The sequence below is a fragment of the Argopecten irradians genome, chromosome 8 (genome assembly GCF_041381155.1).
Source record: "Argopecten irradians isolate NY chromosome 8, Ai_NY, whole genome shotgun sequence".
NCBI lineage: Eukaryota > Metazoa > Mollusca > Bivalvia > Pectinida > Pectinidae > Argopecten > Argopecten irradians.
The window spans coordinates 2,506,702-2,531,476 of NC_091141.1; the positions used below are offsets into that span (position 1 = coordinate 2,506,702).

A 24,775-nucleotide genomic window follows, 5' to 3' on the forward strand; every position below is an offset into this window, starting at 1 on the left:
ATAAGAAATTAAAATGGTGGAAGGATGTGAAGTACATACGAGTTCTTTATGACTACTGTTACAAATGAAATGTATCATTGCCAACATTCATTTTTAGCTAAGCATAGTACCGTTATTGTATTTTGTTTATTTCTTTAAAAATCCTCCTTGTGATTTAACTGATACATTTAGCTATCTCATAAACAATAGTATGTTCTACCTAATGTGAAATTTGATTGGAAGAAATGGCAGCAGAAGATTCGTATACAGTCAAACCTGTCTTCTTACAATTACAAGTAATAGGAAACCTCCGCACCACCCTCACAACATACACAATCACCAATCGGACCACATTTACAAGGCGATATAGTTAGGTCTAACCATCTCAAAAACTCTCTCATGGAACCAATACACTGACAGAGTCACCAAGACGACAAATGCTACCCTAGGCTTCTGCATCGCAATATCAACACCTTCATAGTAACACCACATATATGTAAGACCATTGATGGAATATCCTGCGTCGGTTTGGGACTCACATACTAAGCGAAACACCTACGGTCAGCGAGGAGCAGCTCATGTCGTCTTGAATGTCTACGCTCAACAGCTTAACATCTATAATCAAACGATTAAACTGGTCAACCCTTTAGCCAAGACAGCAGCAAGCAAATGTTATAATAGTCCCATTTATTATACATCTAACAGTTTACCTTAACCCTACTGAAACACTGTAACAAGAAGCCATACTATAACATTCCTCCAACCTCACGCACTCAAGCCTTCTAGCATGTATTCTTTCCCAGCGCCATTCATTTATGGAGCCTACTCCCTTATGCACTGGTCCTGATTGGGGAGCCTCCATCATGCTGAACAAGTTTGTTGATATCCTTCACTAGATATTCCAGTTTTGTTTTTAACTGTACATTTATATGTATATATAACAATCTTAGGAAAACCAGTACGAGCAAATTCCATAATTTCCTGCGTATTGCCCGCTGGTTATACGGTTTCTTTTTACACCAGAAGATGTTTACTGCGGCTATATGCCGATTCTAATCACCATGAGTCAATCACTCAATGAAAAAGAAAAAGGATACGAAAGGGACATAGTAAAATGTCATTTTTAGACAGATGTCCGCTATACAGAGGTTAATCATATAGGAAATCTCACCAAATGGTATCGATGAGTCTGTCCTTTATAGACATGTGTCCTTTATAACTATAACCAATCCGGCGAATATTAAACTAACATTCAAACACACTGCATATTCAACTACTAACGTTATTATGCTCACACATTGTTACAATATTAGTATCACACAAAATACTAATCAAAGATATGTTCACATATTGTTACAATGTTAGTATCACACAAAATACTAATCAAAGATATGTTCACATATTGTTACAATGTTAGTATCACACAAAATACTAATCAAAGATATGTTCACACATTGTTACAATGTTAGTATCACACAAAATACTAATCAAAGATATGTTCACACATTGTTACAATGTTAGTATCACACAAAATACTAATCAAAGATATGTTCACACATTGTTACAATGTTAGTATCACACAAAATACTAATCAAAGATATGTTCACATATTGTTACAATGTTAGTATCCCACAAAATACTAATCAAAGATATGTTCACATATTGTTACAATGTTAGCATCCGACAAAATTTTAATCAAAGATATGTTCACACATTGTTACAATGTTAGTATCCCACAAAATACTAATCAAAGATATGTTCACATATTGTTACAATGTTAGCATCCGACAGAATACAAAATACTAATCAAAGAACTTTCTGATCACAAATAACCATTAATTATTCCAGTTAAAGAGAAACACCATTTTTATTTTTCTCATCAAATTGAAAAATTCGATAAGGTGTTAACCTCTTAATTCAATATGAAATGTCAAATAAATCAATTTACGAAATTAATCTAACCCAGGACGAAAATAAAAATGTATTGATTCTAGCTAAAACATGTCAAAACAGCTACAAAACATTAACACATAGCCGATTGAAATTGTCTTTATTACATAATAAAAATATAGTATCCTTCATCAACTTTGGAAAAAAGACTTTAATTTATTCAATAATTTACGAAAACAGAACAAAAAATCGGAATATAATTATTATAAGAAAATTAGTTTCTAAAAATAAACTAAACATGTCATTTGACTTACTTTACAGGGCAGAGAAAGAACACAGAATAAGGTAATCATTCCTAGGTATTGTGGATTTCAAAGCAAAACATTATAGATCAGTTGGGAATGGCAGAAGTGGTTTTCCCTGAAATCTGTGTTGAACTCTGTCGGTATTTGAGTGCATCACTCCCGTAGTTGTACATCTGGGACCGGAAACGGCAGAGCTCAACACGAACGTCTTGTTCCTCTGGGCGCTTGGAACTCCAGCTGATGGCTGTACAGATCCCTAAGGAAAAAAACAGCAATAAGACCACTCTTTTGCAGAATGCATTAAAACATGTTAAAAATATTTCATAAAAATATAATTTCACTAGACAAATATTATTCAATCATTGAATTATTTTGTTATTTGTAAAATAACATTTTTAAGTCGAATATAGAATGTTGTCCTCCAATCAATATCCTATTCTTACAAATTAAATAACTCTCATGCAATGTGTTTAATTCCAAGTAACTGAAGGAGCGACATAAAAAGCATACATCGGCGTAATGCTAGTATTAATATAAACGATGCTGTAAGTGTTGATCACAGGTATACAAAATATAAGCGATGGAGGCCTTGTAATATACAGATTTCTCGGTCACTATTGACAACGTTCAAATTTACGCCAAGATAAAAAAAACTAAAGTTTCGAGATAATTTGTTGCAAAGTCTATCAATATATCTTAAACAATTTGTGTACCATCAACTGCATTTGTATATGGTTTCGAAGAATTCAAAAGACTATGACATATCTTTTAACAATTAGACAATCATTGCAACATGTGTGTCCTATTTTTGAAGTAACGAAAAATAAGCAAAACATAAGTATTCTCGTAATAACTTACATCTTTTCTCAACGATCAATCAAATATGCATACTGTAAAACGATTTTGGGAAATAAATATATTTTACAATTCGTATTTACTGAATGTGACATGCTGTCCTGTCTCTTCTTCGACTGTTTTGGATCCGCCTTCTTCAGTTTCGATTTTAAACATTCGTAGAGGCGACATGGCCATAGCAGTGGGTTAAAGACATCAATCAACTCCAACTGGGAAGTAAAAAGGAAATGCTATAATGTTTTATTTTCAATATATTCTTTTAACATTTCACGACAAGTTCAATCAAAATGATCAAAAACAATATGAAGCTTCTGACATACAGTCGTTCTCTAAATAAGTCCCAATAATCTCAAAATGTTAGAATCTTTATTTCCCGTAGGACATATGTATAGCCTATAATAATTTAATTTAAACTTAATTTAACTTTTGATGACATTATTACCGCTAAAACTTTAAAAGTAACATTGTTTGATAATGATTAACAAAGATGATCATTACCAACATTATTACTTGAACAAAGCTTTAGATAAAAGATATCTAGATATGTGTGTGACAGGAAAAGAAACACGGTAGTGGGCAGACTGCGGTTCGAACTTTGGACCCCCGAACACTAGCTTGATGCTCTCATAATTGATATACCGGGTCACCGATGATCTATCCAGTCCAATTTTGCTACATTCATCCCTCTTTCGCCACACAGAAACAACGCTAAACGTATCCTCAATGTATCGGGCCCTTATTCGAAACAAAATTGCGAACTTAAGTCAAAACTTCAGTTTTTCTCCTTAAGGATGTATTATTCTGAGGTTTAGTCCCGTTGAAGTCTCGTTTCGACAAGTGCTATAAATCTTTACTACGTTCGTGGTAATTAAAATATGGAGCATTAATGTGTTAAATGATACACTTTTGTCATTTTTTTTTACATTTAAAGGTAATTTGAGCTCTTTTGTTTTTTTACTCTAATATTGAATATTTATTTCTAATTACAGTATTGGAAATTGAAAAATAATAAATATCTGTTATAAGGCAAAAAAGTAGGTATACGGACCTCACATTTCTCTGTCTGATTTAGAAAGACCAACCCTTTCCCTATTGTTATGCAAAATATTGACAAAAGTTTCTATAAAATGTTAAATATGCCAAAAATAGTTGAAAATGGTGAATTTCGCATCTCAAACTTAAGGGGTAAGGGTTGCATATGTTGTTAATCTGAGAAAAAAAATAAGTATTAATAATCATCGCTAGTATATTTTTAATACTACTGAAAAATAAATTCTACAAACATCCATACGTATGAAACACGTCAATAGGAAATTATAGCTTTAAACACTCCTGTATATGGTCAAAACGCCAAAATTCTCTTAAAATCCAATATTTTGTCAACTAGGTATCTTTGAGTGACAATAGCTCAAAAACGAGCACACTGACATATGTTTTTTCTACTATTTTCTATTTAGTATTAACTCCTATTTCCGGAAATCTATATATGGAAGCAATTTTAATACAAGAAAAATTTGACTTTTGGGAGGAGTACATCCTTAACATTAACTATGAAATGTTTCGACTTCAGTCAGATTTTAAGTTTGTTTCGAGAAATGGGCCCTGGTCACCGATGATCGACCCGGTTCAAATCCACTACATGCAGATACTAAACGGGTACCTTACTGAGTGATGATTCCATTGTTTGAATACTCTCTTCTGAACAGTTATCAACCATAGCAGGTATCTGAAACGGCAGCAGTAACTCCTGGGACGCCACAGATTTCACGAGGAGAGTTCCATTTTCAGCAGGTAAAAATACAAAGCATCCTAGTGGTTTGTCTTCAGCCTGTCCGTGCGGACGTTTGGTAGAGGTATTCGGCAACACGTTCTCAAGCTGGCCTATCATCACCTTTTCCTGTCAAAATCCTCAGTACAATGTTATTTAATAAGCAATTAAGTAGAACCAATGACAATTTCCTTCCTTTTAATAATATAATCCAATTGCCATATACTATTGCTTTTGAGCATTATCCTATTTATTTTGTTCGTTATTATATACAATAACATTTTTACGAGCATGTACATATTTTTTGTTAAATAGGAATTTGCATGCAATGGATACTTAATGTTCGAATACTTTTGAATTGTATTATAGAAAACACTTTAACATCAAAGTAATCTATTTCTAGACGTTACAGTTTAATAATATTGCCATACTTTATTATTCATACTTTCAGATACAATGCTGTCTAAATATTAGGACGTTAATGTAAGTACATTATAAAGAATACCTTTTCCAGTAATAAATGAACAAGACATCGAAATATTTGCTGATTCTTCTCCAGATCATCCCAGTCAATTTTCCAGCATGCTGTTGGTTGGGCAATCATCGGCTTTAAAATAAACAGAAAGCAGCTAATTACCAAATTCGTGTATGAATGTTGGGTTTATCAATAAAATGGAACGGAAAAGTAACCAGAGGCTCATAGGCCTTAACGGTCAGATATAGAATGAAACAAAGACATGTAAACACTATGTATACTGGCCCTTGACGTCGGTAAGTGATTTTACAAATTTGACTTTTTAATGTTTGAAGAGTATTTGCTGCCATCTAATCTGTGAACCCAGAAATTATTTTTAAATCTTAGTCATTTTGACTCTGTTTGGTCCCGCCCTTATGGTCCTCAAGGGGGTCAGCGAGGACCTATATGGATATTAAAATGCTATATCTCAGGCTAATAACTCTAATCAAGTTTGACTCATTTCCAATGAAAATTGAGCAAATACTGTGTTTTCCTATATAAACTAAAGTAAACGCGACCCCTCTCCCCAGGGGGAAACGCGAGACCCCAGGGTCATATAATTCACAATTTTAATAAAACACCTTAAGACCTTTCCATCTATAAAGAGTATTTAATTCTACCATATCCAGAATTTTAGAAGAAGATTTTTGAAGTTTTAGCCTCCCGCCCCTAGGGGCTCAGCCAGGATCAATATGGATATGATTTTAAAATGCTATCTCAGGCTATTAATTCTATCCAAGTTTGACTCATTTCCTGTGAAAATTGAGAAATAGAGCAAAATATGCTCATAAATGTGTTTTCCCTGTATAAACTATAGTACACTTGACCCCCTCCCTAAGGGGAAACGTGAGACTCCAGGGTCATATAATTCACAATTTTAGTGAAACCACTTTAGAACTTTCCATCTATAAAGAGTATTCAATTCTACCATATCTAGAATTTTAGAAGAAGATTTTTGAAGTTTTAGCCTAGTGTTGAAACTTTTTGGCCCCGCCCCCAAGGGGTCAGCAATGATCAATATGGATATAATGTTAAAATTCTATCTCAGGCTAATAATTCTAACTAAGTTTGACTCATTTCCTGTGAAAATTGAGAAATAGAGCAAAATATGCTCATAAATGTGTTTCCCTGTATAAACTATAGTACACTTGACCCCCTCCCTAAGGGAAAACGTGAGACCCCAAGGTCATATTATTCACAAATTTTGTAAAGGACTTTAAGAACTTTCCATGAAAATTTTTGATTCTACCATTTCCAGAATTTCAGAAGATTTTTAAAGTTTTAGCCTCGTTTGTTATTCCGACCAACTTAAAATGCGGTTCGGCCTGCGGACATTGTGGTTTATTTCCTTATTGTGAGATTGCGGACATTGCGGTTTATTTCCTTATTGTGAGATTATGCTACATGTTAAATCAGTCTATATTGAATTTTTGTTAATCACAACGGTCTGGTTTATTGTTCTATAGTGTACCAATCTTAAATATTACAACTAATGTACAATATAGAAAGATTATAACAGAACTTCTGAATCACCTTTGGAAAAACAATACCTTATCATGATATTCACACACACAAATATAGGGTATATTGTTTTAAATAAAAACGATACGTTAACTAGATGTATTGGTCAGCGACGTGCATAAGATATGGTGATAAATCTAGTATGTAATCAAAGTTATCTTTTTATGATTTTTAACCAGATTCTAATTTGTCTGTACTAAAATCATTAGCTGACATCAAGATTCAGTAAAATCGTGTCAAAGCAGTCACAAGTATCTGTATTTAAAACTGTTCATGACTATCAATATGTTTTAGTAAAACATTTCTACTCATTAATTCACATAGTAGTTAATTATAACGGTGTTTCATTCGCACTTTTCTATTCCTACTACGTAGTCCTGGGTTATGGATCATAAAAGAAATGAGGAAGAATTTTAAACGTAATTATTGTGTCGTAACTTCAGTTCTACTCAAAATTGTATTTATTGACATTGACTCATCAGGTTCCACACCCATCAGAAACATATTCGTCCCCCACATTGTTAGAAAATGTGATTTACATTCGAAATAGGTCTGTGTAAATATTTATGACCTTATGCTGCTTTTCAATAAACGACAAATTTTCGTAAAGATCGTTTTGAAATTAAAATATTTTCAATGGAAGTCACAATTTCGTCCGATAAAAAGGAGAATGGGAAAATTGATTGAAAGTACTTGTAAATAATCAGAAGGTGAGAGTGTTAGGAATGCCAAAGTTGTAATGTAATTGCTATATAAATCTACGATAATTGGAGATGGGGAAGTGTCTTAATCAAAATCAATTACTCAATTGTTAAGCTTAATACTTATAGTTATTTTTCAAACTATGAACCAAACAACTGTATAGAAACACACAATTTCTTCAAACACATTTGATCGGCCATGCCAGTAGGATTTTCAATATGGAACTCAAAAGTAAATACTACAAAGTTTAAAAGATAACGTTATTATAAGGACATCTTAAATCAAAGCCGTACATTTAATGTAAGTGTAATATGAATTTAATTTCCCGTTTTTTAATTTCAAAGATAAGGAAAACATCCCGACTTATACAGTTAACATGTCAGAGTTAATTGAATTTTACATGGTCTGCTTTCTGTTCCTAGTTGTGCTGACTACTCGTTAGCTAAGGCTGAAATTACTACATACACAATTATTTGGACTTTTTCGTCCTCTGGAATTTCGATTGGTCAATTTGAAAGGTCACTAGAACGTAACTCCTACCGTATTGTTGTCCTCTGTTAAACTGAGAGTTACGATTATTTCGGTAGTCGTGGGTTTTTTTTTCAGTGTAGTTTTTATGTACAAACATTGGATTTGTTTCTATTAGTAAAATGTATCAATTCAGGAAATATTAGGTTTATGTAGGAAATCCAACCGTAGTACACGGGAAAAAATACAGTTCTACAGTCATTACCTGGCAAATGCCCTCAAAGAATTTTGAAATTGCAATGATATGTTAGTTGGTAGGTAGATTAACGTCATATTAGATAGCAGTAATGATCATGTCGTCTCGTCCTCCCGTGGGTTTGACCCCTCTGACCTTGAATGAAAAATAAGGTCATTATTTGAAACATGTGTAGTAGTCCTTGATCCTAGCATGATTCCAGCCCAATATCAGGTCTACAGGGTTCTTATTTATTGACAAGAAGTTGTTTAAATATTTCAGCATATTTGACCCCTGTGTCCTTGGATAAAAGTCAAGGTCATTTATTTTAAGAAACTTGGTACCCCTTTATTCATGCATGATATAGGTCCAATATTAGTGCGTTAGGCATTTCTGTTATTGCGAAGAAATCGTTTGAATGAACTTTTACGCACAGGGCACGGTGCAAGAACGAAGCATGACGACTATACACTACACTTCGGATCAGATGACATAAAACAACATATTTTGATGAAAAAGCTATAGAAACATCAAAATTACTAGAGACTGTAAATTAAAAAATGTAAAGCTTTGTTTTTATTCAGACTCGTAGGAAGCCGCACAAGCGCTACGTTAGTATAAAAACATGCAAAATCAGAATAAACAAAAGTGAAAAGCATGTGTATGTAGTCATTTCACTGTAAGGATCAAACCAACAGAGCCAGCTGGATTTCATAGACAGCGTACACAGATCATGTATCTCAATCTGACCCAATAGAGCTTAAACTGACATAGAACGTAAATATCACTAAAAAATTATCACATAGGGATTTATTATATCCAAAAAACCATCCCGTGATTTAAAACTAATTCAAAATCAATTGTACTAAATCAGTCGTGCTATGACATCCAAATGCCCATCAAGTAATGCAAATTTACAGCATGTAATGTTTCTTCGACAGAGTTTTTAAAATCAATTTTAGAATGTGGCATAATAGATAACGTATTACCTCTCTGGAACAATTGAAACAAAAACGGTTATTTTTTTCATGCAGTTTAATCAATCATTCGCAAACAGAAACCGAATTCGTCGTCAGCATGGTCCTCACTCAGCACTCTTTGATATACGTATCGGCCTCTGTGGACAAATCGATGTCACACAGACGTTATTGAAGGTTCATTCTGTTCCGTACACTATGATGAAAGCCAAATGTTTGCCGCTTAATTGGAGAAAGACAGGGAAAACAAGGCGAACCTAATACAGAGTTAGAAAACATGACATAGCAGACTAATAGGATATGCCAGATTGGCAGTGAACGGATTAAAATGAATTAAATATCGACCATGTCGTCTCTCGGATGTCGTTATTACAAAAAATGATGTACTGGGGTATACCTTAATTTAACTAACCGGTAGTGTATCATGGTGCCGATAACCTATCTAGATGTCGACAGCGTAATCATGGTGTAATGTTTGTCACAGACGCATCACAAGTCACTACGTAGTCTACGAATTCTCCAGCTTATTAGAGTAGCGAGAGTCACGGACGTTACTTCAGCCGCGGCACCAATAGACACGGCGTCCCTTTAACAACACAGGAAATGCAATTACATGTCACCGTTTTAGGAAACCTAAATGAACAGGAAGTCATAGCTACCGTACATGCAGCAATCGTGAGCACAAAATGTACGTTCCTCTATTTTGAATTCGGCTATATAATGATAGTTTATCATGTTTTTATTTGTCAAAGAATGTTGATACCAAGGCGCGAATAATCTAGACGTAACTTGAACAGATACTTTATGGTATCCAGATCTAAATAAACCACGAAGCTCCACAACTTAACAATCTATTAAATATATTCCTTATCATTCAATCTACTATTGAGAATCTCTTCAAAGTTTCAACTTCATTGAGGAATTATTTTTTCTATAAAATCATTACGCAGTTGTATCAGCCAATCAGAAACAACGTTACAAATGGCAACGTCATTTCATTCCTTTATTGACTGATAACTAAATGTTGAAGCCAATGCAAATACTCGTTACAAGCGATATTGACTTGTTTACGTTTGTAGACACCTACCATTCCAAAGACGATGGAATCACACATTGCACTTGCATTCATCAGCCCTATTACGTGTATGCGGAATATCGGCAATGATATACCAAGAGCCTTGCTTGTTGTTGGAAATGTCTTCATCATAACTGAGTCAGGATGCAATGTCTGAAAGAATGACGATACAGTCCTACGCAATTTTTCATCATACATATATAAAATCTACAAATGTAACGGAATCAGGATGCAATGTGTAAAACCTTGCCGATTAATTGGTGAATAAGGACTGAGGGAAATAATAGCGGACTAAAAATGTTAGAGTGTTGAGAGATAACGAAACTATCACCGATATAAAAGTATTCTTTATTGAAGACCCAGTAATAATTTTGAAAATTTTGAAATGCAATACAACATGGGAATGTAATACGATTATATAATTATAATACGATTTGTAAAATAAAGCTGTTCATTATAACATTTATAACTTAGGCCCGACTGTCTAAAGGGCTATCAGCTTAATCACATAACTCTTGGAATAATATTTCATTTACCAAGAAACCTGAAAGTGCATTTTCTCTAAAATTGGCGAGTTGGTAAAGAATGGAATACCACAGAAGTTAATTTTACATGACATTATTCTATCTTCATTTGAAAATTAACGTTAAAATATGATTCGCCTTATCAACCTTTAAACAACTGGGCTCAAAATGTCAATTTTAATATAAAATAAAACAGCAAAAGTATTCTATTGCCAAATATTGACCAGTCTATAACGCTTGGAGAATTTCATTGACTATTCGGCATATGCGAATGCTGACTTACAAATTGTCCTTGAAAAGGAAGCTGTGTTGGGTTGATCATTCTCTCGTGTAAATCACACTGTATAATAATATCAGTAGTATCTGTAAGAGGAAATGTTCAAAAGATGTATGTTTAACTAATACTGAAAAAAAGTGGAAATACTGGTCCACTAATAAGGTGTGTTTCTGTAAACTCATGACAACTTAAAATGTTTCCGGATCATATGAAATGCCATACTAAAATCAAGACCGCCTAACGTTAATGTATTATCAAAAATAGAAACCTATCTGTGATGGCCACCTGTGGGCCCGAATTGCCCACCCCACCCCAATCCCCCCGCCCTCATTTTCTTTGAAAAATTGAAAAAAACTGTGATAACAAAGAAAAGGTAACGCCGTTAGTGAAATACCATCAACACAGGAAATTGCATGTTCTATTGTGGCAAGGCCAAAATACCGGTGTAACATTAAAACAAGTACTGATAAAACTGGTGCCCCCGTCTGTAAAAAAATAAAACATAAGCAATTGTGGTTTGAGAGATGTGGATTCTCTATATAAATCATGTATAAACCGCAATTTTTTTTAAATTTGATTTACCTTTATCTGTTACATCAATATCGTGACAATTTGGCCTTAAACGTTTGTGTAGTTTAATGATATTTATTGTTAATTCCATTTGCTTTCATTAGTTTCACGTCAGGTTAAGATGGTGGAGGAAAATCGGAAAGCCCGACGAAAAGCCACAGACCAGCTGTCAGTACCAGGCAAATGTCCCAAAGAGGATTCGAAATAACGACCAAGAGGTGGAGGTCTTGTGTAATATTTCAAGACATCTTTACCACTAGGCCACCGCGAAACCCTATGTATTCTTTATCACCTATAAACCATAAGTGTCATATATATATTCCTTTTAGTAAAAAGCAAAACAATTAAATTAACAGTAACTTCATTAATTTCAAAACTTAAACAAACTCTTCCAATACTTAAAATTTGTTACAATATGTATACTTAATTAGGTTCGATAACCAGAATTTCCTATAAACAGCTGTAATCCACCCATAAGTGTTTTACACGTAACATAAATTACACTGGCAATTAGTGATAGCAGGACTGTTGTTAATTGTGACAAGCATTCTTGACGTAAGCTCAAAAGATTGATGATAAAACAACAGTATCTAAAGGAACCCCGTTGATGAAAATCCATTGATTTTATTCAGATTAGTAGCGATTCCTATTATCCGACAGGATATCTTCAATGTTTATTTAGCGGTTGCATGTCAAACGAGTTTTTATAGAGTTTATAAATTGCCTCATCCTATTGCTAATATTCCCATCATCAGTGTGGAAATTACAGGAAGAATAGGTACGTCTCCGATAGGAGTTTATTAGTAAATGAGATATCACATTTCAAATATTTGTTCAAGTATGTGTCAATCAGAGAGTGATAACACAATATTGATGATGAGGCTGTATCCATGACGAACAATATTGAAAAAAGTCAACGATTTCATTCTAATCCCAACAATAATAAACTACACATTTGGATTCTTTTGGAATGATAATCACAGAATTCACCTTTCACTCGTTCAATCACATGAAATGAACGACTTAATAGTGTACGTGATCATTAGCAAGGCAGACAATCACCATAAAAGGTGTTGCAGGATTTTAATCTATGTTAATGATGCACTAATCCTATGTTGTTTGGATTTTCATGTCCTGCTAGGGTCTAGCGGCAACATCCTGCTGACGCAACGTTAAGAAGATACTGTAAAATATACATGTGGAGCTAATGACAGGTCAAGGTCTTTTAAACGTCTTATCAACAGTCATGGTCATTTAAATCGCGCAATTGAAGCCAGAGAAACGTTCCCACCTAATATAAGTGACAGGCAGCTTTCCTACGAGAATTTCAAACTTTATGTCCAGATGTCTCCGATCGATGGGAAAATGTCAAGACACTCTAGCCATTCGGAATCAAGAGGTATCCGGTCGGTGGAAGAATGTCGAGACACTCTAGCTATTTGGATCTTGAGGTCTGCGGTCGGTAGTAGAATTTCGAGATACCCCTAGCTATTCGGATCCTGAGGTATTCGGTTGGTGAGAGAATATCAGGACACCCTAGCTATTTAGATCTAGAGGTGTTCGTCCAGTGGAAGAATGTCAAGACACTCTAGCTATTCGGAATTCGGAGGTGTCCGTTTGGTGGATATGACGAAACTCTCTAGCTATTTGGAATTCAGAAGTGTCCGTACGGTGGAAAATGTCGTGAATTTTAGCTATTCGAATCCAGAAGTCTCCAGTCGGTGGTAGAATGTCGAAACATCCTAGCTGTTCGAATCCAGAGGTCTCCAGTCTGTGGAAGAATGTCGAGACACTCTATCTATTCGGATCCAGAAGTGTTCGTTCGGTTGAAGAATGTCGAGACACCCTAGCTATTCGGATCCAGAGGCGTTCGTTCGTTTGAAGAATGTCAACTCTAGCTATTCGGAATTTGGAGGTGTCCATTTGGTGGATATGACGAAATTCTCTAGCCATTCGGAATTCAGAAGTGTCTGCACGGTGGAAAATGTCGTAAATTCTAGCTATTCGAATCCAGAGGTCTCCAGTTGCTGGAAGAATGTCGAAACACCCTAAATATTTGGATGTAGAGGTCTCCGTTCGGTGGGAGAATGTCAAGACACTCTAGCTATTCCGAATTCAGAGGTGTACTTTCGGTGGAAAAATGTCGCGAATTCTAGCTATTCGAATCCAGAGGTCTCCGGTGGTGGAAGAATGTTTAAACACTCTAGCTATTCTGATTCTAGAGGTTACGTTCGGTGGAAGAATGTCAAAAAACATTCTAGCTATTCGGATTTCAGAGGTGCATGTTTGGGGAAAGAATGTCGAGAATTCTAGCTATTCGAATCCAGTGGTCTCCGGTCGGTGGAAGAATGTCGAAAAACTCTAGCTATTCGGAATCTAGAGGCCTCCGTTCGGTGGGAGAATGTCGAAACACTCTAGCTATTTGGACTGCAGAGGTATTCATTCGGTTGAAGAATGTCGAGACACTCAAGCTATTTGTAATCTATTCAGAAGTGTCCGGTCCATGTAACAATGTCAAAACACTCTAGCTATTCAGAATTCAAAGGTTTGCGCTTGGTGGAAGAATGTCAAGACACTCAAGCTTTTAGGAATCTAGAGGTCTCCGGTCGATGACGATATAGAAAATCGAAAAACAAAGGGATGCAGCACATGTGGGTAAAATCATATAACTCAACCCATTGTAATAGATATGGGATAACAGATGGAATTAATTGTTTAATCCGTACACGGACAATAATCTAGACTAATTATCAAAGTTGCACGGTCTTAACAAAATTAATGTTTATATCTTGGTGAACGGGGTTTGCATTAACAATGATAAAATTGCATGGTATGGAGCAATTTAACCTTTTCGCACTAGTATAATTGAGTGCGGCTAATCATATACGATTTCATAATAACTCTTTAATATGTTCATGATTTTCAATTCCTACACACAATCTCTGTTATGAATCACACATTTCATATTGTGTGAGATGCACTTTAACCCATTTTAATGACATTGATTATCACAATGTATGTTTTACCTTTGCTTCACGAAAACAATGTAAAGTGATTTATACAAATATAGGATGTTTGGAATCGCTGTTGGAAACTTGCACTTTTCAACCTAATATATGAATGTGTTAAGAAATGTTAGTGTTTAGCACAGCAAGTGTGCGGGAAATTACGAGCAAACAATATAATTGTAATTGATTGTTTTGTGGTTTAGTATTAATCGGGACTATACCACTTTGTATTTCCCTCTGTTTCACAGAACATGTTAGAGGTGTCCCTAGGAAGAAAGAACATTTTAACAGATAACCAGGTACACACTTTGCTACTAAGAACATCAGGTGTCGTTTTCAAGCAAACTACCACCATTTCCGTCACATTACTAAACATCCTGAGATCAGTAGCCAGTTTTATCAGTTCCATTCCTAGAAGTAACAGCACTATCACAGAACGGCCAGGTGAACAGGCATCATATTAAATAAACAATTGATAACTGAAGGAATACATGTCCCCTGTCGTTTCCTACAACTTGTTATTATGTGGCAATTTATTCAAGAGAACATGGATCTTCAGACAGACACCTTGACCTTAGTACAACTAGTGCGTATTCAAGTTATTAACATCATCATTAAAATAAAATGTCTTTAGTACTGACAATGGATGTTGCTAACATTGACCAGCAAACCATGAAACGTTTATTTTTTCAATTCTCCTTGACCTAACAAATGCTGAAGCTTGATATTGGTTTTGATATTTCTATGTTTATGTGCAAACTTGTGGATATCCATAAAGAAATAAAATCGCCAAAAAAAAACTCCTGCAACTCTAACTTCCTCATTTTTTTTATTTTTGATTATCTGTACACACGTCTAGAGAAAATCTAGAGAGAACTAAAGTCATTACGTACAAGGCTTCCATTACTTCCTAAAAATAGAGAAAAAATCTAAAAAAAAAGAATAATTTGTTTCTAAAAAAAGAAACAGTAACGATAAACAGATGATCTCTCATTGGTCAAAGATGTTTTGATTCTGAAGCGTATGTGGAAGTTTAGTAATAATCAAAGCAAAATGAACACATGAGAGCGTTGAAAATATGGCCGAAAGACAGAGAATACAGAGGACCAACAAACATACTGTTAACATAGCACACGTTCTATTTTTGTAACAAACATTGGAATTGCAACAATGAGTTAGTGTATTGGCAAACTCCGAGTACAAAAATCAAGGGTAAGCCTTGGTTTATAGTTCGTATTCATTTAATATTCGTTATAAAAATTACCGACTGCAGATATTATTCCATGAAAGGTTTGTTGAAGATTTAAAACTTTTCAAGTCATAACATGTGGAAACAACACAGGAAATAAATTAAACTTTGGTTTTCAATATCTAAGCCAAATAATCATTAGTTTGTATTTTCGACGATTCTATGAACTGATAATGTATACATATGAACCTTCAAAACTGTTGAAAATGGGACATAGCAAATAATCTATTTAACAATATTCGAGATGGAGCCTGTCTGATATCTTGTTGTCGTTTTGGTTTATAAATGCATTTTGCACAACTAAGGTCCAAGGAAAGTATATATATTCCAAATGATAAATGATCCTACAGCACAATATAAAGTGGTGATAGAGTCTACCATTAAAATCCATGATGGAAGCCGGTCTACCTTTAAACGAACTTATCCCATGATATGCGCAAAAAAGAGGACAGTGTGCTGGCTTTATTTGATGATGTCTTTACGTACAAACCACGTCATATTGAAAAATAGATATCCCAATAAAACAAAACAGTAAATGAGTATTTCATAAAGGTCTGTTTCTAACATCGTCATCATTTGTTCATGTTATTACCAATACTACATTGCATAATATTACAAAAGCGCATATGAAGAACTAATTACCTGTAGGTTTATTCGCGTTAGTAAGTTGAAGGTGTCTGCAAAAAGAACAAAGAGCACTGGGATCGTCAGAAATAATCCCCGGGCACCTGGCTACCATAGTGTTGTTGACGTACATAGTCTTCTTATATTAGAAATCCCCTGATCTGTTCTCCTTTGATCCGATTTAATCAATACTCTTAACCTTTCCGTATGGTTTAATGCTGTTGTATATCAAATAATCCTAACTAATTAATTAAACGAATATTTATTTGTTTAGTAATTGAGTTAAGGTAATACTTTAGCCAATGATATACGCCTTACTTATTACATGTATGAACGCACTCTCTCATACGGTTCAACTGTATATTAAAGTATACAAATTATTTGGTTTTGGAGGCTGTACATATATGTAAATCTAAATTGAATACATAAATACATGAATATACATGAAGATACATGTACTTAGATACACTTATATTTTGGCACATATATGTTCTCCGTGGCTGATATTCTATAGACACTGTTGGTTAATCTAAAAAATTCAGTGTTATGTCAGCAATGTTCTTTGTGTGACTGAAACAATACATAAATCATTACAAACTTTGTGTCTATGATCATATACTAACTGTTTGAAGGATGTCGTTGAAATAACGTAAATCAACAAAGATACATTTCTTTCTATTTAAAACGAGTTTTTGACAAACAGAAGCAATATTTTGCTTCTGCTAGCTTTAGAGTCTTGAATTATATTGCAGTAATTAATCATTTAAAACATGACGTAAACTCCTGTATTACCCCATTAAAATATCTGAATACAATGAAAAAATCTTTGTTATATGATCCCGTTTATATTTGCTGTAAATACTGTACATTTTATATGCTTCGACCACATGTGAGAAGAGTCTTTGTGCAATCGAATGAAAATAAAGTTAATTATTGTTATTATTATTTTTTATTTTCATTCTCTATCTATATTTTCTCTCTATGTATATACACAGAAAACATTGATATATTTCATGTCTTAAATTCTAATGTATAGTAACGTTATATTTCTTCTGAGCTTTACGGAAAGGTTTAGTTAGTACCATACATGTTGAGTTATATAGATGGTATCAATACCATGTATTCTGTTGTGTGGAAAGCGTTTAATTGTGCCACATCGAAATAAACCTTGGACTATATTAGAGAATAGAGAGGCAAAATTTAATTCCGAAATAAAAATGGGTTTCCTGTAAAATTAATCTTCATCCATCTACCTTATCGGTTGAGCCATGCCTATCGATGTTAATCCGGTTATAATAAAATAGCTGTTTTCGCCTGCAAAGTGTGGCATATAACTGTTTGCTGGGTGCAATAAATTGTTTATAGTCGACCTTGTGTCCAATATATCTTTGTTCGTTGTTCATCTTGTCGCAGGGGTTATGTGTGTGCATCTTTTCAGCTCGTATTAGCTGGAATAGACTCGAATAGAATAGTTTTATTTTCTTTAAATTGTCATTATTGACATTATCTTCGAAAACAAAACTGTTATTCAAAGAAATGTTTGAATTCGGTATATTATCAAGCAATTGTAATTGCTTAATCGTATAACTACAGTATACTATTTGGAATTTCAACGGTGTCGATTGAAACAATTAACAATATCGCAGAGTTTGTTACTATATTTTGTTATATATTTTCATAAGTAACGTTAAAATAATTTTTATAGCCATATTTTGCCTGTGGTTATGTTAAGAAAATTAGATCAACTGAACTGTTCCTTTAAATGGCTTCAAAAATCAACCGCAGAGTTACCTGCCCTTGCCCGGTGACGCACATGACGGGCTTCTAAAATGAATGACATGGAACAATATTGTCGTTGCTCTCTTGTCAAAAAAGCTTTCTGGTCATCACGAAATATCCCACGAGAACACTAGAAAATATCGCACTGAAAGCTGCTTTTGCTGCGGGCATTGGCTTGCAAAACTCCGAGGTTGAGCTAGGTAATTGAGTAGATAAGCAACAGGACATATCTCCACTAATTCCCGTTAGGTCATTGGCAGACTTACGTCTGGAGGCAAAACAATTAAAGTTGTTGAAATCGAGGAAATCTTTTAGTAAGTCCATCGCATTTTAATAAACATCAGTGAATGAAGATCTCCATCAGCTAAAAGGAGTGAACTTGCCTACCACCAACTAATAAAAGACAATGTTGTGCTAGTGTGCTATAATACAAACATGGATGACAAACGATGAAAGAACCCAACAACAAAGTGTTTAGTGTAAGGTCTTAGCTTATTAGCTTAATTCCAGTTTAACGATTTTTAATTCGATTTCCAAATTTTCAATTCAAGATAAAATTATTTCAGGATGAAGTAATTAAATTTCAATAAATGCATTAAATACTCAACCTTCTTTTCGATTTTATCCACAATATATCCACAGGTTTTGAAGCTAATGAGAAATGAACATTTTACTAATCAGATGACTACCGTAGAATCTTTTGAATAACCCGACCCAGATTATATGCGATATCTCTCAAAACATACACCGTTGCATTGGTAGTATTAATCCAGGACTGATTCTTTCATCTATTACATTTATATGTGTTCGTTAATGATGTTGTTTGTATTTTCAAATGTATGTTTCTTTCTGTTGAATTTTTTGCAATAAGCAGTTCATGTCTCTATAAATGAACTGATGTTATGTATAGAAATTGGATCTGTATAGATAAGTGCTTTGATAAAGTGGGTTTGACAATCTGTCAATGAAATACTATAAAGCATTCTGTACTCTTAGTAATATGGGGCTTGTCAATGTACCATCCATTCATTACCTGAAAATTGTCTTTCCATTCAGCCACGAGGCTGTATTATATATATCTATAGAAACACTCGGAGATATAACTAGAAAATAGTGATGTTATTTAGCCATGATCTTTGAGAATACAGTTCGAGGCTACACTGTACATCGTCACCCACCATTCGCCGTCTGGGTCCCACACCGCATGACTGCAGTGTTTTCATTACGGTAATTACATTTTAGTAAAGTACGTTTGACTGTTTTCTTAGAACTATTATTAGGTAATCAAAATTAATCACTAGCACTCACCAAAACCATTAATGCGAGAAATCGAATACATGTACTCTGATTTGAAATCATAAAGTTATACATATGACACCGTTGGTTACAATTGTTGTTATATCGCTTCAACCTGTGCGTGAATGTGGCTTTGTTAACGTTTTGTGTTTTCATTTAAGGTTTGAAATTAATGCAACCAATGCAATATGAGTACTATCTTATATTTAGTTTCAAAACGATATAGCCAAATTAACTAACTTTTGTCCTGTCCTCCAGACCCAAGGGAGTTTATACCATTTATACAACCTTGGATCTCATACCAATAGGGATACTGATAATGTGATATAAGAGCTATCCAGAACTATGTTTCAGGTCGTTTATATGGAAAGAGCAAAAATGATCCATTTTGGCCCCGCACCTCAGGCCCTGAAGGCCTGCCTGAGTATCTGTATAAGTGTGAGTCCCCGCTCATTTGGATACTGCTAGTCAAATGGCTGCCAGCGGTTATGAAGTAGTCGTAGTTAATAGATAGACGGACGGACGGACGGACGGAGAATGGTGAACGCAAAGGTATCGCATAAACCCATCTTGATGATCTTATAACCAAAATCCATTTAATAACCTTACAGTCACAGTCATTCTTACTGGATCCAAAATCATATTGGGGTATAGTGTCTTTTTATTCAAATATCCGTATCTGTCGTATTGTTTGCAGGATTTAGAAGAACTTTCAAAAAAAGAAATCATCCTGTTGTTAATCATTCAGATGAGCGACAATAATTCGGAAACTTTAAAAAAAACTATTGAATATCATTAGGTGTCTCCTATTTAGTCTTCCGAGAACGAGTCATGAACTTTCCAATTTCCATTCGGCAATAATCGTAACGTCTATGGCGATCAGTTTTAAATGAAGGCGTGTTAACAATCATCGACTATTGTACCAAAAGTATTAAGAAATAATTTTAAAGATTCTTGATATATAATTTCAATTGAATCTACAAATGGTAATAATATCGGGGTCGAATCTAACTTGACTTTTTGTTGATAGTTACGTTTAGTGGGAGTTCAAAGACTCCAACATCAATCCAACAGTGTTTTTATTAAAATGATAACACCAACCTGTTAACCCTGGTGGAAGAACGATATGCAGATGTTCACTGTCTGTACTGCTGTCGATTAACCAACTACTGAAGAAGTTCTGTAAGCACAGTGGGTCTGAAAGGAAATTAGAACCAATCATTGTCATTAAACTTATTTTAATACAATTTACATGTTAGAGTGCGACAAGTTAAGGTGTGTATGATAGTAACGATCCAGGTTCTGGGAAGGATATATTTGACACAACAATTTTAATAACACTCAGAATTTCTCTTTTATCTTTCTTTCTTCCTTTAAAAACACAGCTGGAGCCTCCGATGACGAATTTGTAACCGTCTTGGTATCGTGACATTGAATAATTCGGTATTGTAACTAACAGTTTAACCCTGCATGCTTCATAAGGTTTCGTTAAAAGGGAAATAACTCTTATTTTACAGTTCACCTGAACATCTTAGCAATATACGGTATAAATATACTGTATCGCTGGCTGAACCGATACAAACTGTAATGTGTGTGTAGTATAATGTGTATGTTAAAAATTATTATATTAGGTTTAACATTATCACAGCAATAAAATCGTATAAGCCTGGGCTATGTTCTATTTTCAATCTTGCTTAAATTAAACTCAATCAGACACTTTAAGTCCATGAAAAAGACACTGAAGAGACACTAAAATTGGTATACGACAATTCGATATCAACAAACGTTTGGTAGATATAATAGATAATGGCATGGGATATTTTTCTATTGTACCCTCGATATTCCAGGAGTTACTATCACTGTTATTATATCTAATCCGTTTTAGAAAGTAAACAATAAACGCATACGTTGATTTTTCTTAAAAGTATATTTCTTCTAACGAGATTTGATTTCAAAACTTTAATTCCAGATCATTTTAATCAAGAAGAAATAAAACGAAATGAATAAGAAACCAATGAAATCATTTAAATCATTAAACGACCCTATACAAAACTAGATACCTAATCTTTTATGATCTGAGGTACGTATGACCAATGGTAGTGCAAAATTAAAGCCATTCAAAAGCATTAACTAATTACTGATGCTCTGGCACTTCGTGCTAACGTCGTAACTAAGGGTATGGCTGGCGCCACCGTGAAAGTATGGTCAAGGTTTCAATCAATAAAATAAACCACGAATCTGTATACTACACAGTAATCCACTGAAGTCAACTGACTTGTAAAACATGTTTATGTAAAGGTTACATCAGTTTCCTCACATGCGATATAAGTTTTATTGTTTGGTGACGAAACACCGAAGCGTTACAGGTGTTATGTGTGTGTCTAACGGCTAGACACAGTCAGCATGGTTTTATAAAGAACAGTAAATCTCATGTTATTTGAACAGCAACATTTCAAAATCTGGCCCCGGTTGTTCAAAAGGTGATTAGACTAACCATAGTTTAATGGCAATTTTCAAATCAGGATGAAAATGATATCTGGTAATACGAATTTTACAAAATTTAATAAGATTCGTGATTTACTTACTTGATTCTCTTTGTGAATCTTTGTGAATATTATAATCAAAATTTTTGAAGCAAATGAGAAATTTAAATTTCGCTGTTTAACTTATGTAATTAAGTCAGTCATCCTCTAAACAAGCGAGTCCTGGTTTTCTATCTTTATAGAATCATCGAATCGAAGGTTGACAATGCTGCCAATGAGTTGTCATTATCCAATACTACATGATGAAGCACCTATGAATTTTATATGCACCTTTTCTTATTTAAGATTAGACTCCGTAAATACTAGTTAGTTTACACCAATGTATATTGGTATAGCAGTACAACGCCTAGACATAAAGGGCTAGTCTAACCAAGCACTTCTGATAAGATTTACAATAATGTATGCATGATGTTAATGGACCCACTGGAATCTCTGTGCGGAACTCCATACTCGACATAAGAATACCCATCATTAGTTACTATGGGCGCACACAAGTATGTAGATATGAAGGATTATAGAGAGTGATATTCTACCTGAGTGTCACAAAATGCAAGTTAAAATATTTTGTTATCAACATTTTGTGTTCCAGAGGAGGGTAGAATATCGCTATCCTTCATATCCACATATGAATGAGTAATTTTCTCTCATACTTCGACATGTTTATCATAATATTCCTTTATTTTGAAATCTGCAGCAATAGGTTGTACAGTCATCGCTGTGTGTCAATTATCCATACGTGACAATTTTGTGATATTTTAAAACAAATCCTGCTGTTCGCCTCCTTTACAGTACCATCAGTTTGTTTTCTAGCTCAAATTACTAGTATACCGAGAAAACAGCAATCACGTTGAAACCGTAACGCCACAATGTTGTATTGGATATGTAGCCATGTAATACAGCCTCAACCGACAAGATTGTATCGCATGATATAAATCAGTATTGTACCATTCGGTATGATGAAACTATACATGTATATAACATACACCGGAGCATACTGGGAAGATATTAGACGTGTACAGGTACTAGTGTGTTACCTGTATCGAGTTTAATGACATCCACAAGGCCACTCAAACCACTGCTACTCGATGAAGAGCTGCTCTGACTTGCGCAGTCGTCTGATTTGTCATCCGCGATAGAATCAGATCCTAGATTTGACAATGAAACCAGCTGAATTCTCTGAAATGGATTAGACGACGAAATGACAATTCATTGACTTATACAGTAAAAATGACTATAACGTAATATCTTCCATACCCCGCTAAGGTTTCTGTATGATGCATGTTGTAAATATATACAGAAATATGCTTATCAGAAATTAATTGTAATGGTCGCCAGAGGTTCGTTAAAACCGTTTTTACTGTATCAGTGTTTGTCGTTTTATTGAATATATTGTATTGTAACACATTGTAACGATTTGAAAAGAGGAGGCCATAAGATTTTCTGTAACTCTGATATGTTGTTAGGATTAAACCACTGTCATCATCATTATCGTCGGGATAGCATTTCGTGTAACAATGATATTATTGTTTATTGGGAAATTTCAATTATTTTATTAGGTCAAAGTAGCTTATCATATTCATACGTATTTGGAAATATATGGACACTAACTTAGAATACAATGTCTCGACGCTGAGTATTGTCAGTGTATGTATGCAGAAGATAAAGAATGAGAGTAACATGTAAACAATTGTATTTCTATTTCTGTGCCGAATGTGAAGAAGTGCATGTTATGCGATGGGTAGACGATCGACCATGTACATTTATCAACATGTGTAAATACACGTCACTCTGGCGTATGAATGTTATGCGATGGGTAGACGATCGACCCTGTACAAGCATCAACATGTGTAAATAGAGGTCACACTCTGAAATAGTTGTTTTTCAAAAGTAATCAAAACAAGCTTTTCCAATATAACGATAGAAATATTACACCAACTAACAATTAGTAAGCACTATATTCCGAAAATAGTTATATCAAACCTTATAATAATATTCAGATGATGTTCACGATGTCAAGTGACACAGCTATATAGTAGTTAATAAGTCAAAATAATATATTATACACATTATAATAAGCTCAATGTGCATTTAATTCAGTGAATAAGTGAATAAATTAATTACGTAGTATGCAAGATGAAAAATATACAATGAACAACGGAGCCGAATAAAGATAAAATTTAAATGTCACCTTCAGAAGGTCAAACGTTTAAATCACTTGTAGTGTATATTCAATGTTATTCAACTCGTGCACCATTTGATACCCTGGGAGTGACTTATCACTTTGATATAAAAAGAGAATACAGATGACACTAATATTGAAGTGACACTGACCTTGAGAGAATCCAAAGTCATTGAAGACATTGCATCTTCAATCTGCTTCTGAATGGAATGTGCTTTTTTACAGGACACAACGATCACCTCTAACTGGTTACAGAGTCCCCCAGTCTGTACAAAAAACAGCAAATTGATAGTATTACAGCTGTGATGATGCATTATATGAATAAGATAAACTTTAAGCTGTTATCAATGTCTGAAGCCGATCTGTATCACTCTGCACTAGCACTTCGACATCATTTAACGTGGATTTAAGGGTTCTTGTTTTCTTTTCTTTTT

General features: G+C 34.3%; 1 protein-coding gene across 3 annotated transcripts in view; it reads right to left on the reverse strand.

Annotated features, from left to right (window-relative positions):
• Window positions 1–2,071: 2,071 nt before the first annotated feature.
• LOC138329084 (meiosis 1 arrest protein-like) overlaps window positions 2,072–24,775 on the reverse strand; it is a 38,907-nt gene continuing 16,203 nt past the window's right edge. For 2 of the 3 annotated variants that reach the window (XM_069275814.1, XM_069275813.1), the window contains exons 5-13: window positions 24,494–24,607; window positions 23,197–23,338; window positions 20,721–20,816; window positions 11,100–11,179; window positions 10,305–10,445; window positions 5,303–5,404; window positions 4,690–4,926; window positions 3,113–3,238; window positions 2,072–2,430 (exon numbers count right to left, since the gene is read on the reverse strand). In XM_069275814.1, the coding sequence (XP_069131915.1) occupies window positions 2,254–2,430; window positions 3,113–3,238; window positions 4,690–4,926; window positions 5,303–5,404; window positions 10,305–10,445; window positions 11,100–11,179; window positions 20,721–20,816; window positions 23,197–23,338; window positions 24,494–24,607 (1,215 nt within the window). In that variant the 3' untranslated portion in view covers window positions 2,072–2,253. The remainder of the gene's footprint in view (window positions 2,431–3,112; window positions 3,239–4,689; window positions 4,927–5,302; window positions 5,405–10,304; window positions 10,446–11,099; window positions 11,180–20,720; window positions 20,817–23,196; window positions 23,339–24,493; window positions 24,608–24,775) is intronic. The other variant, XM_069275815.1, reaches the window with a different exon arrangement.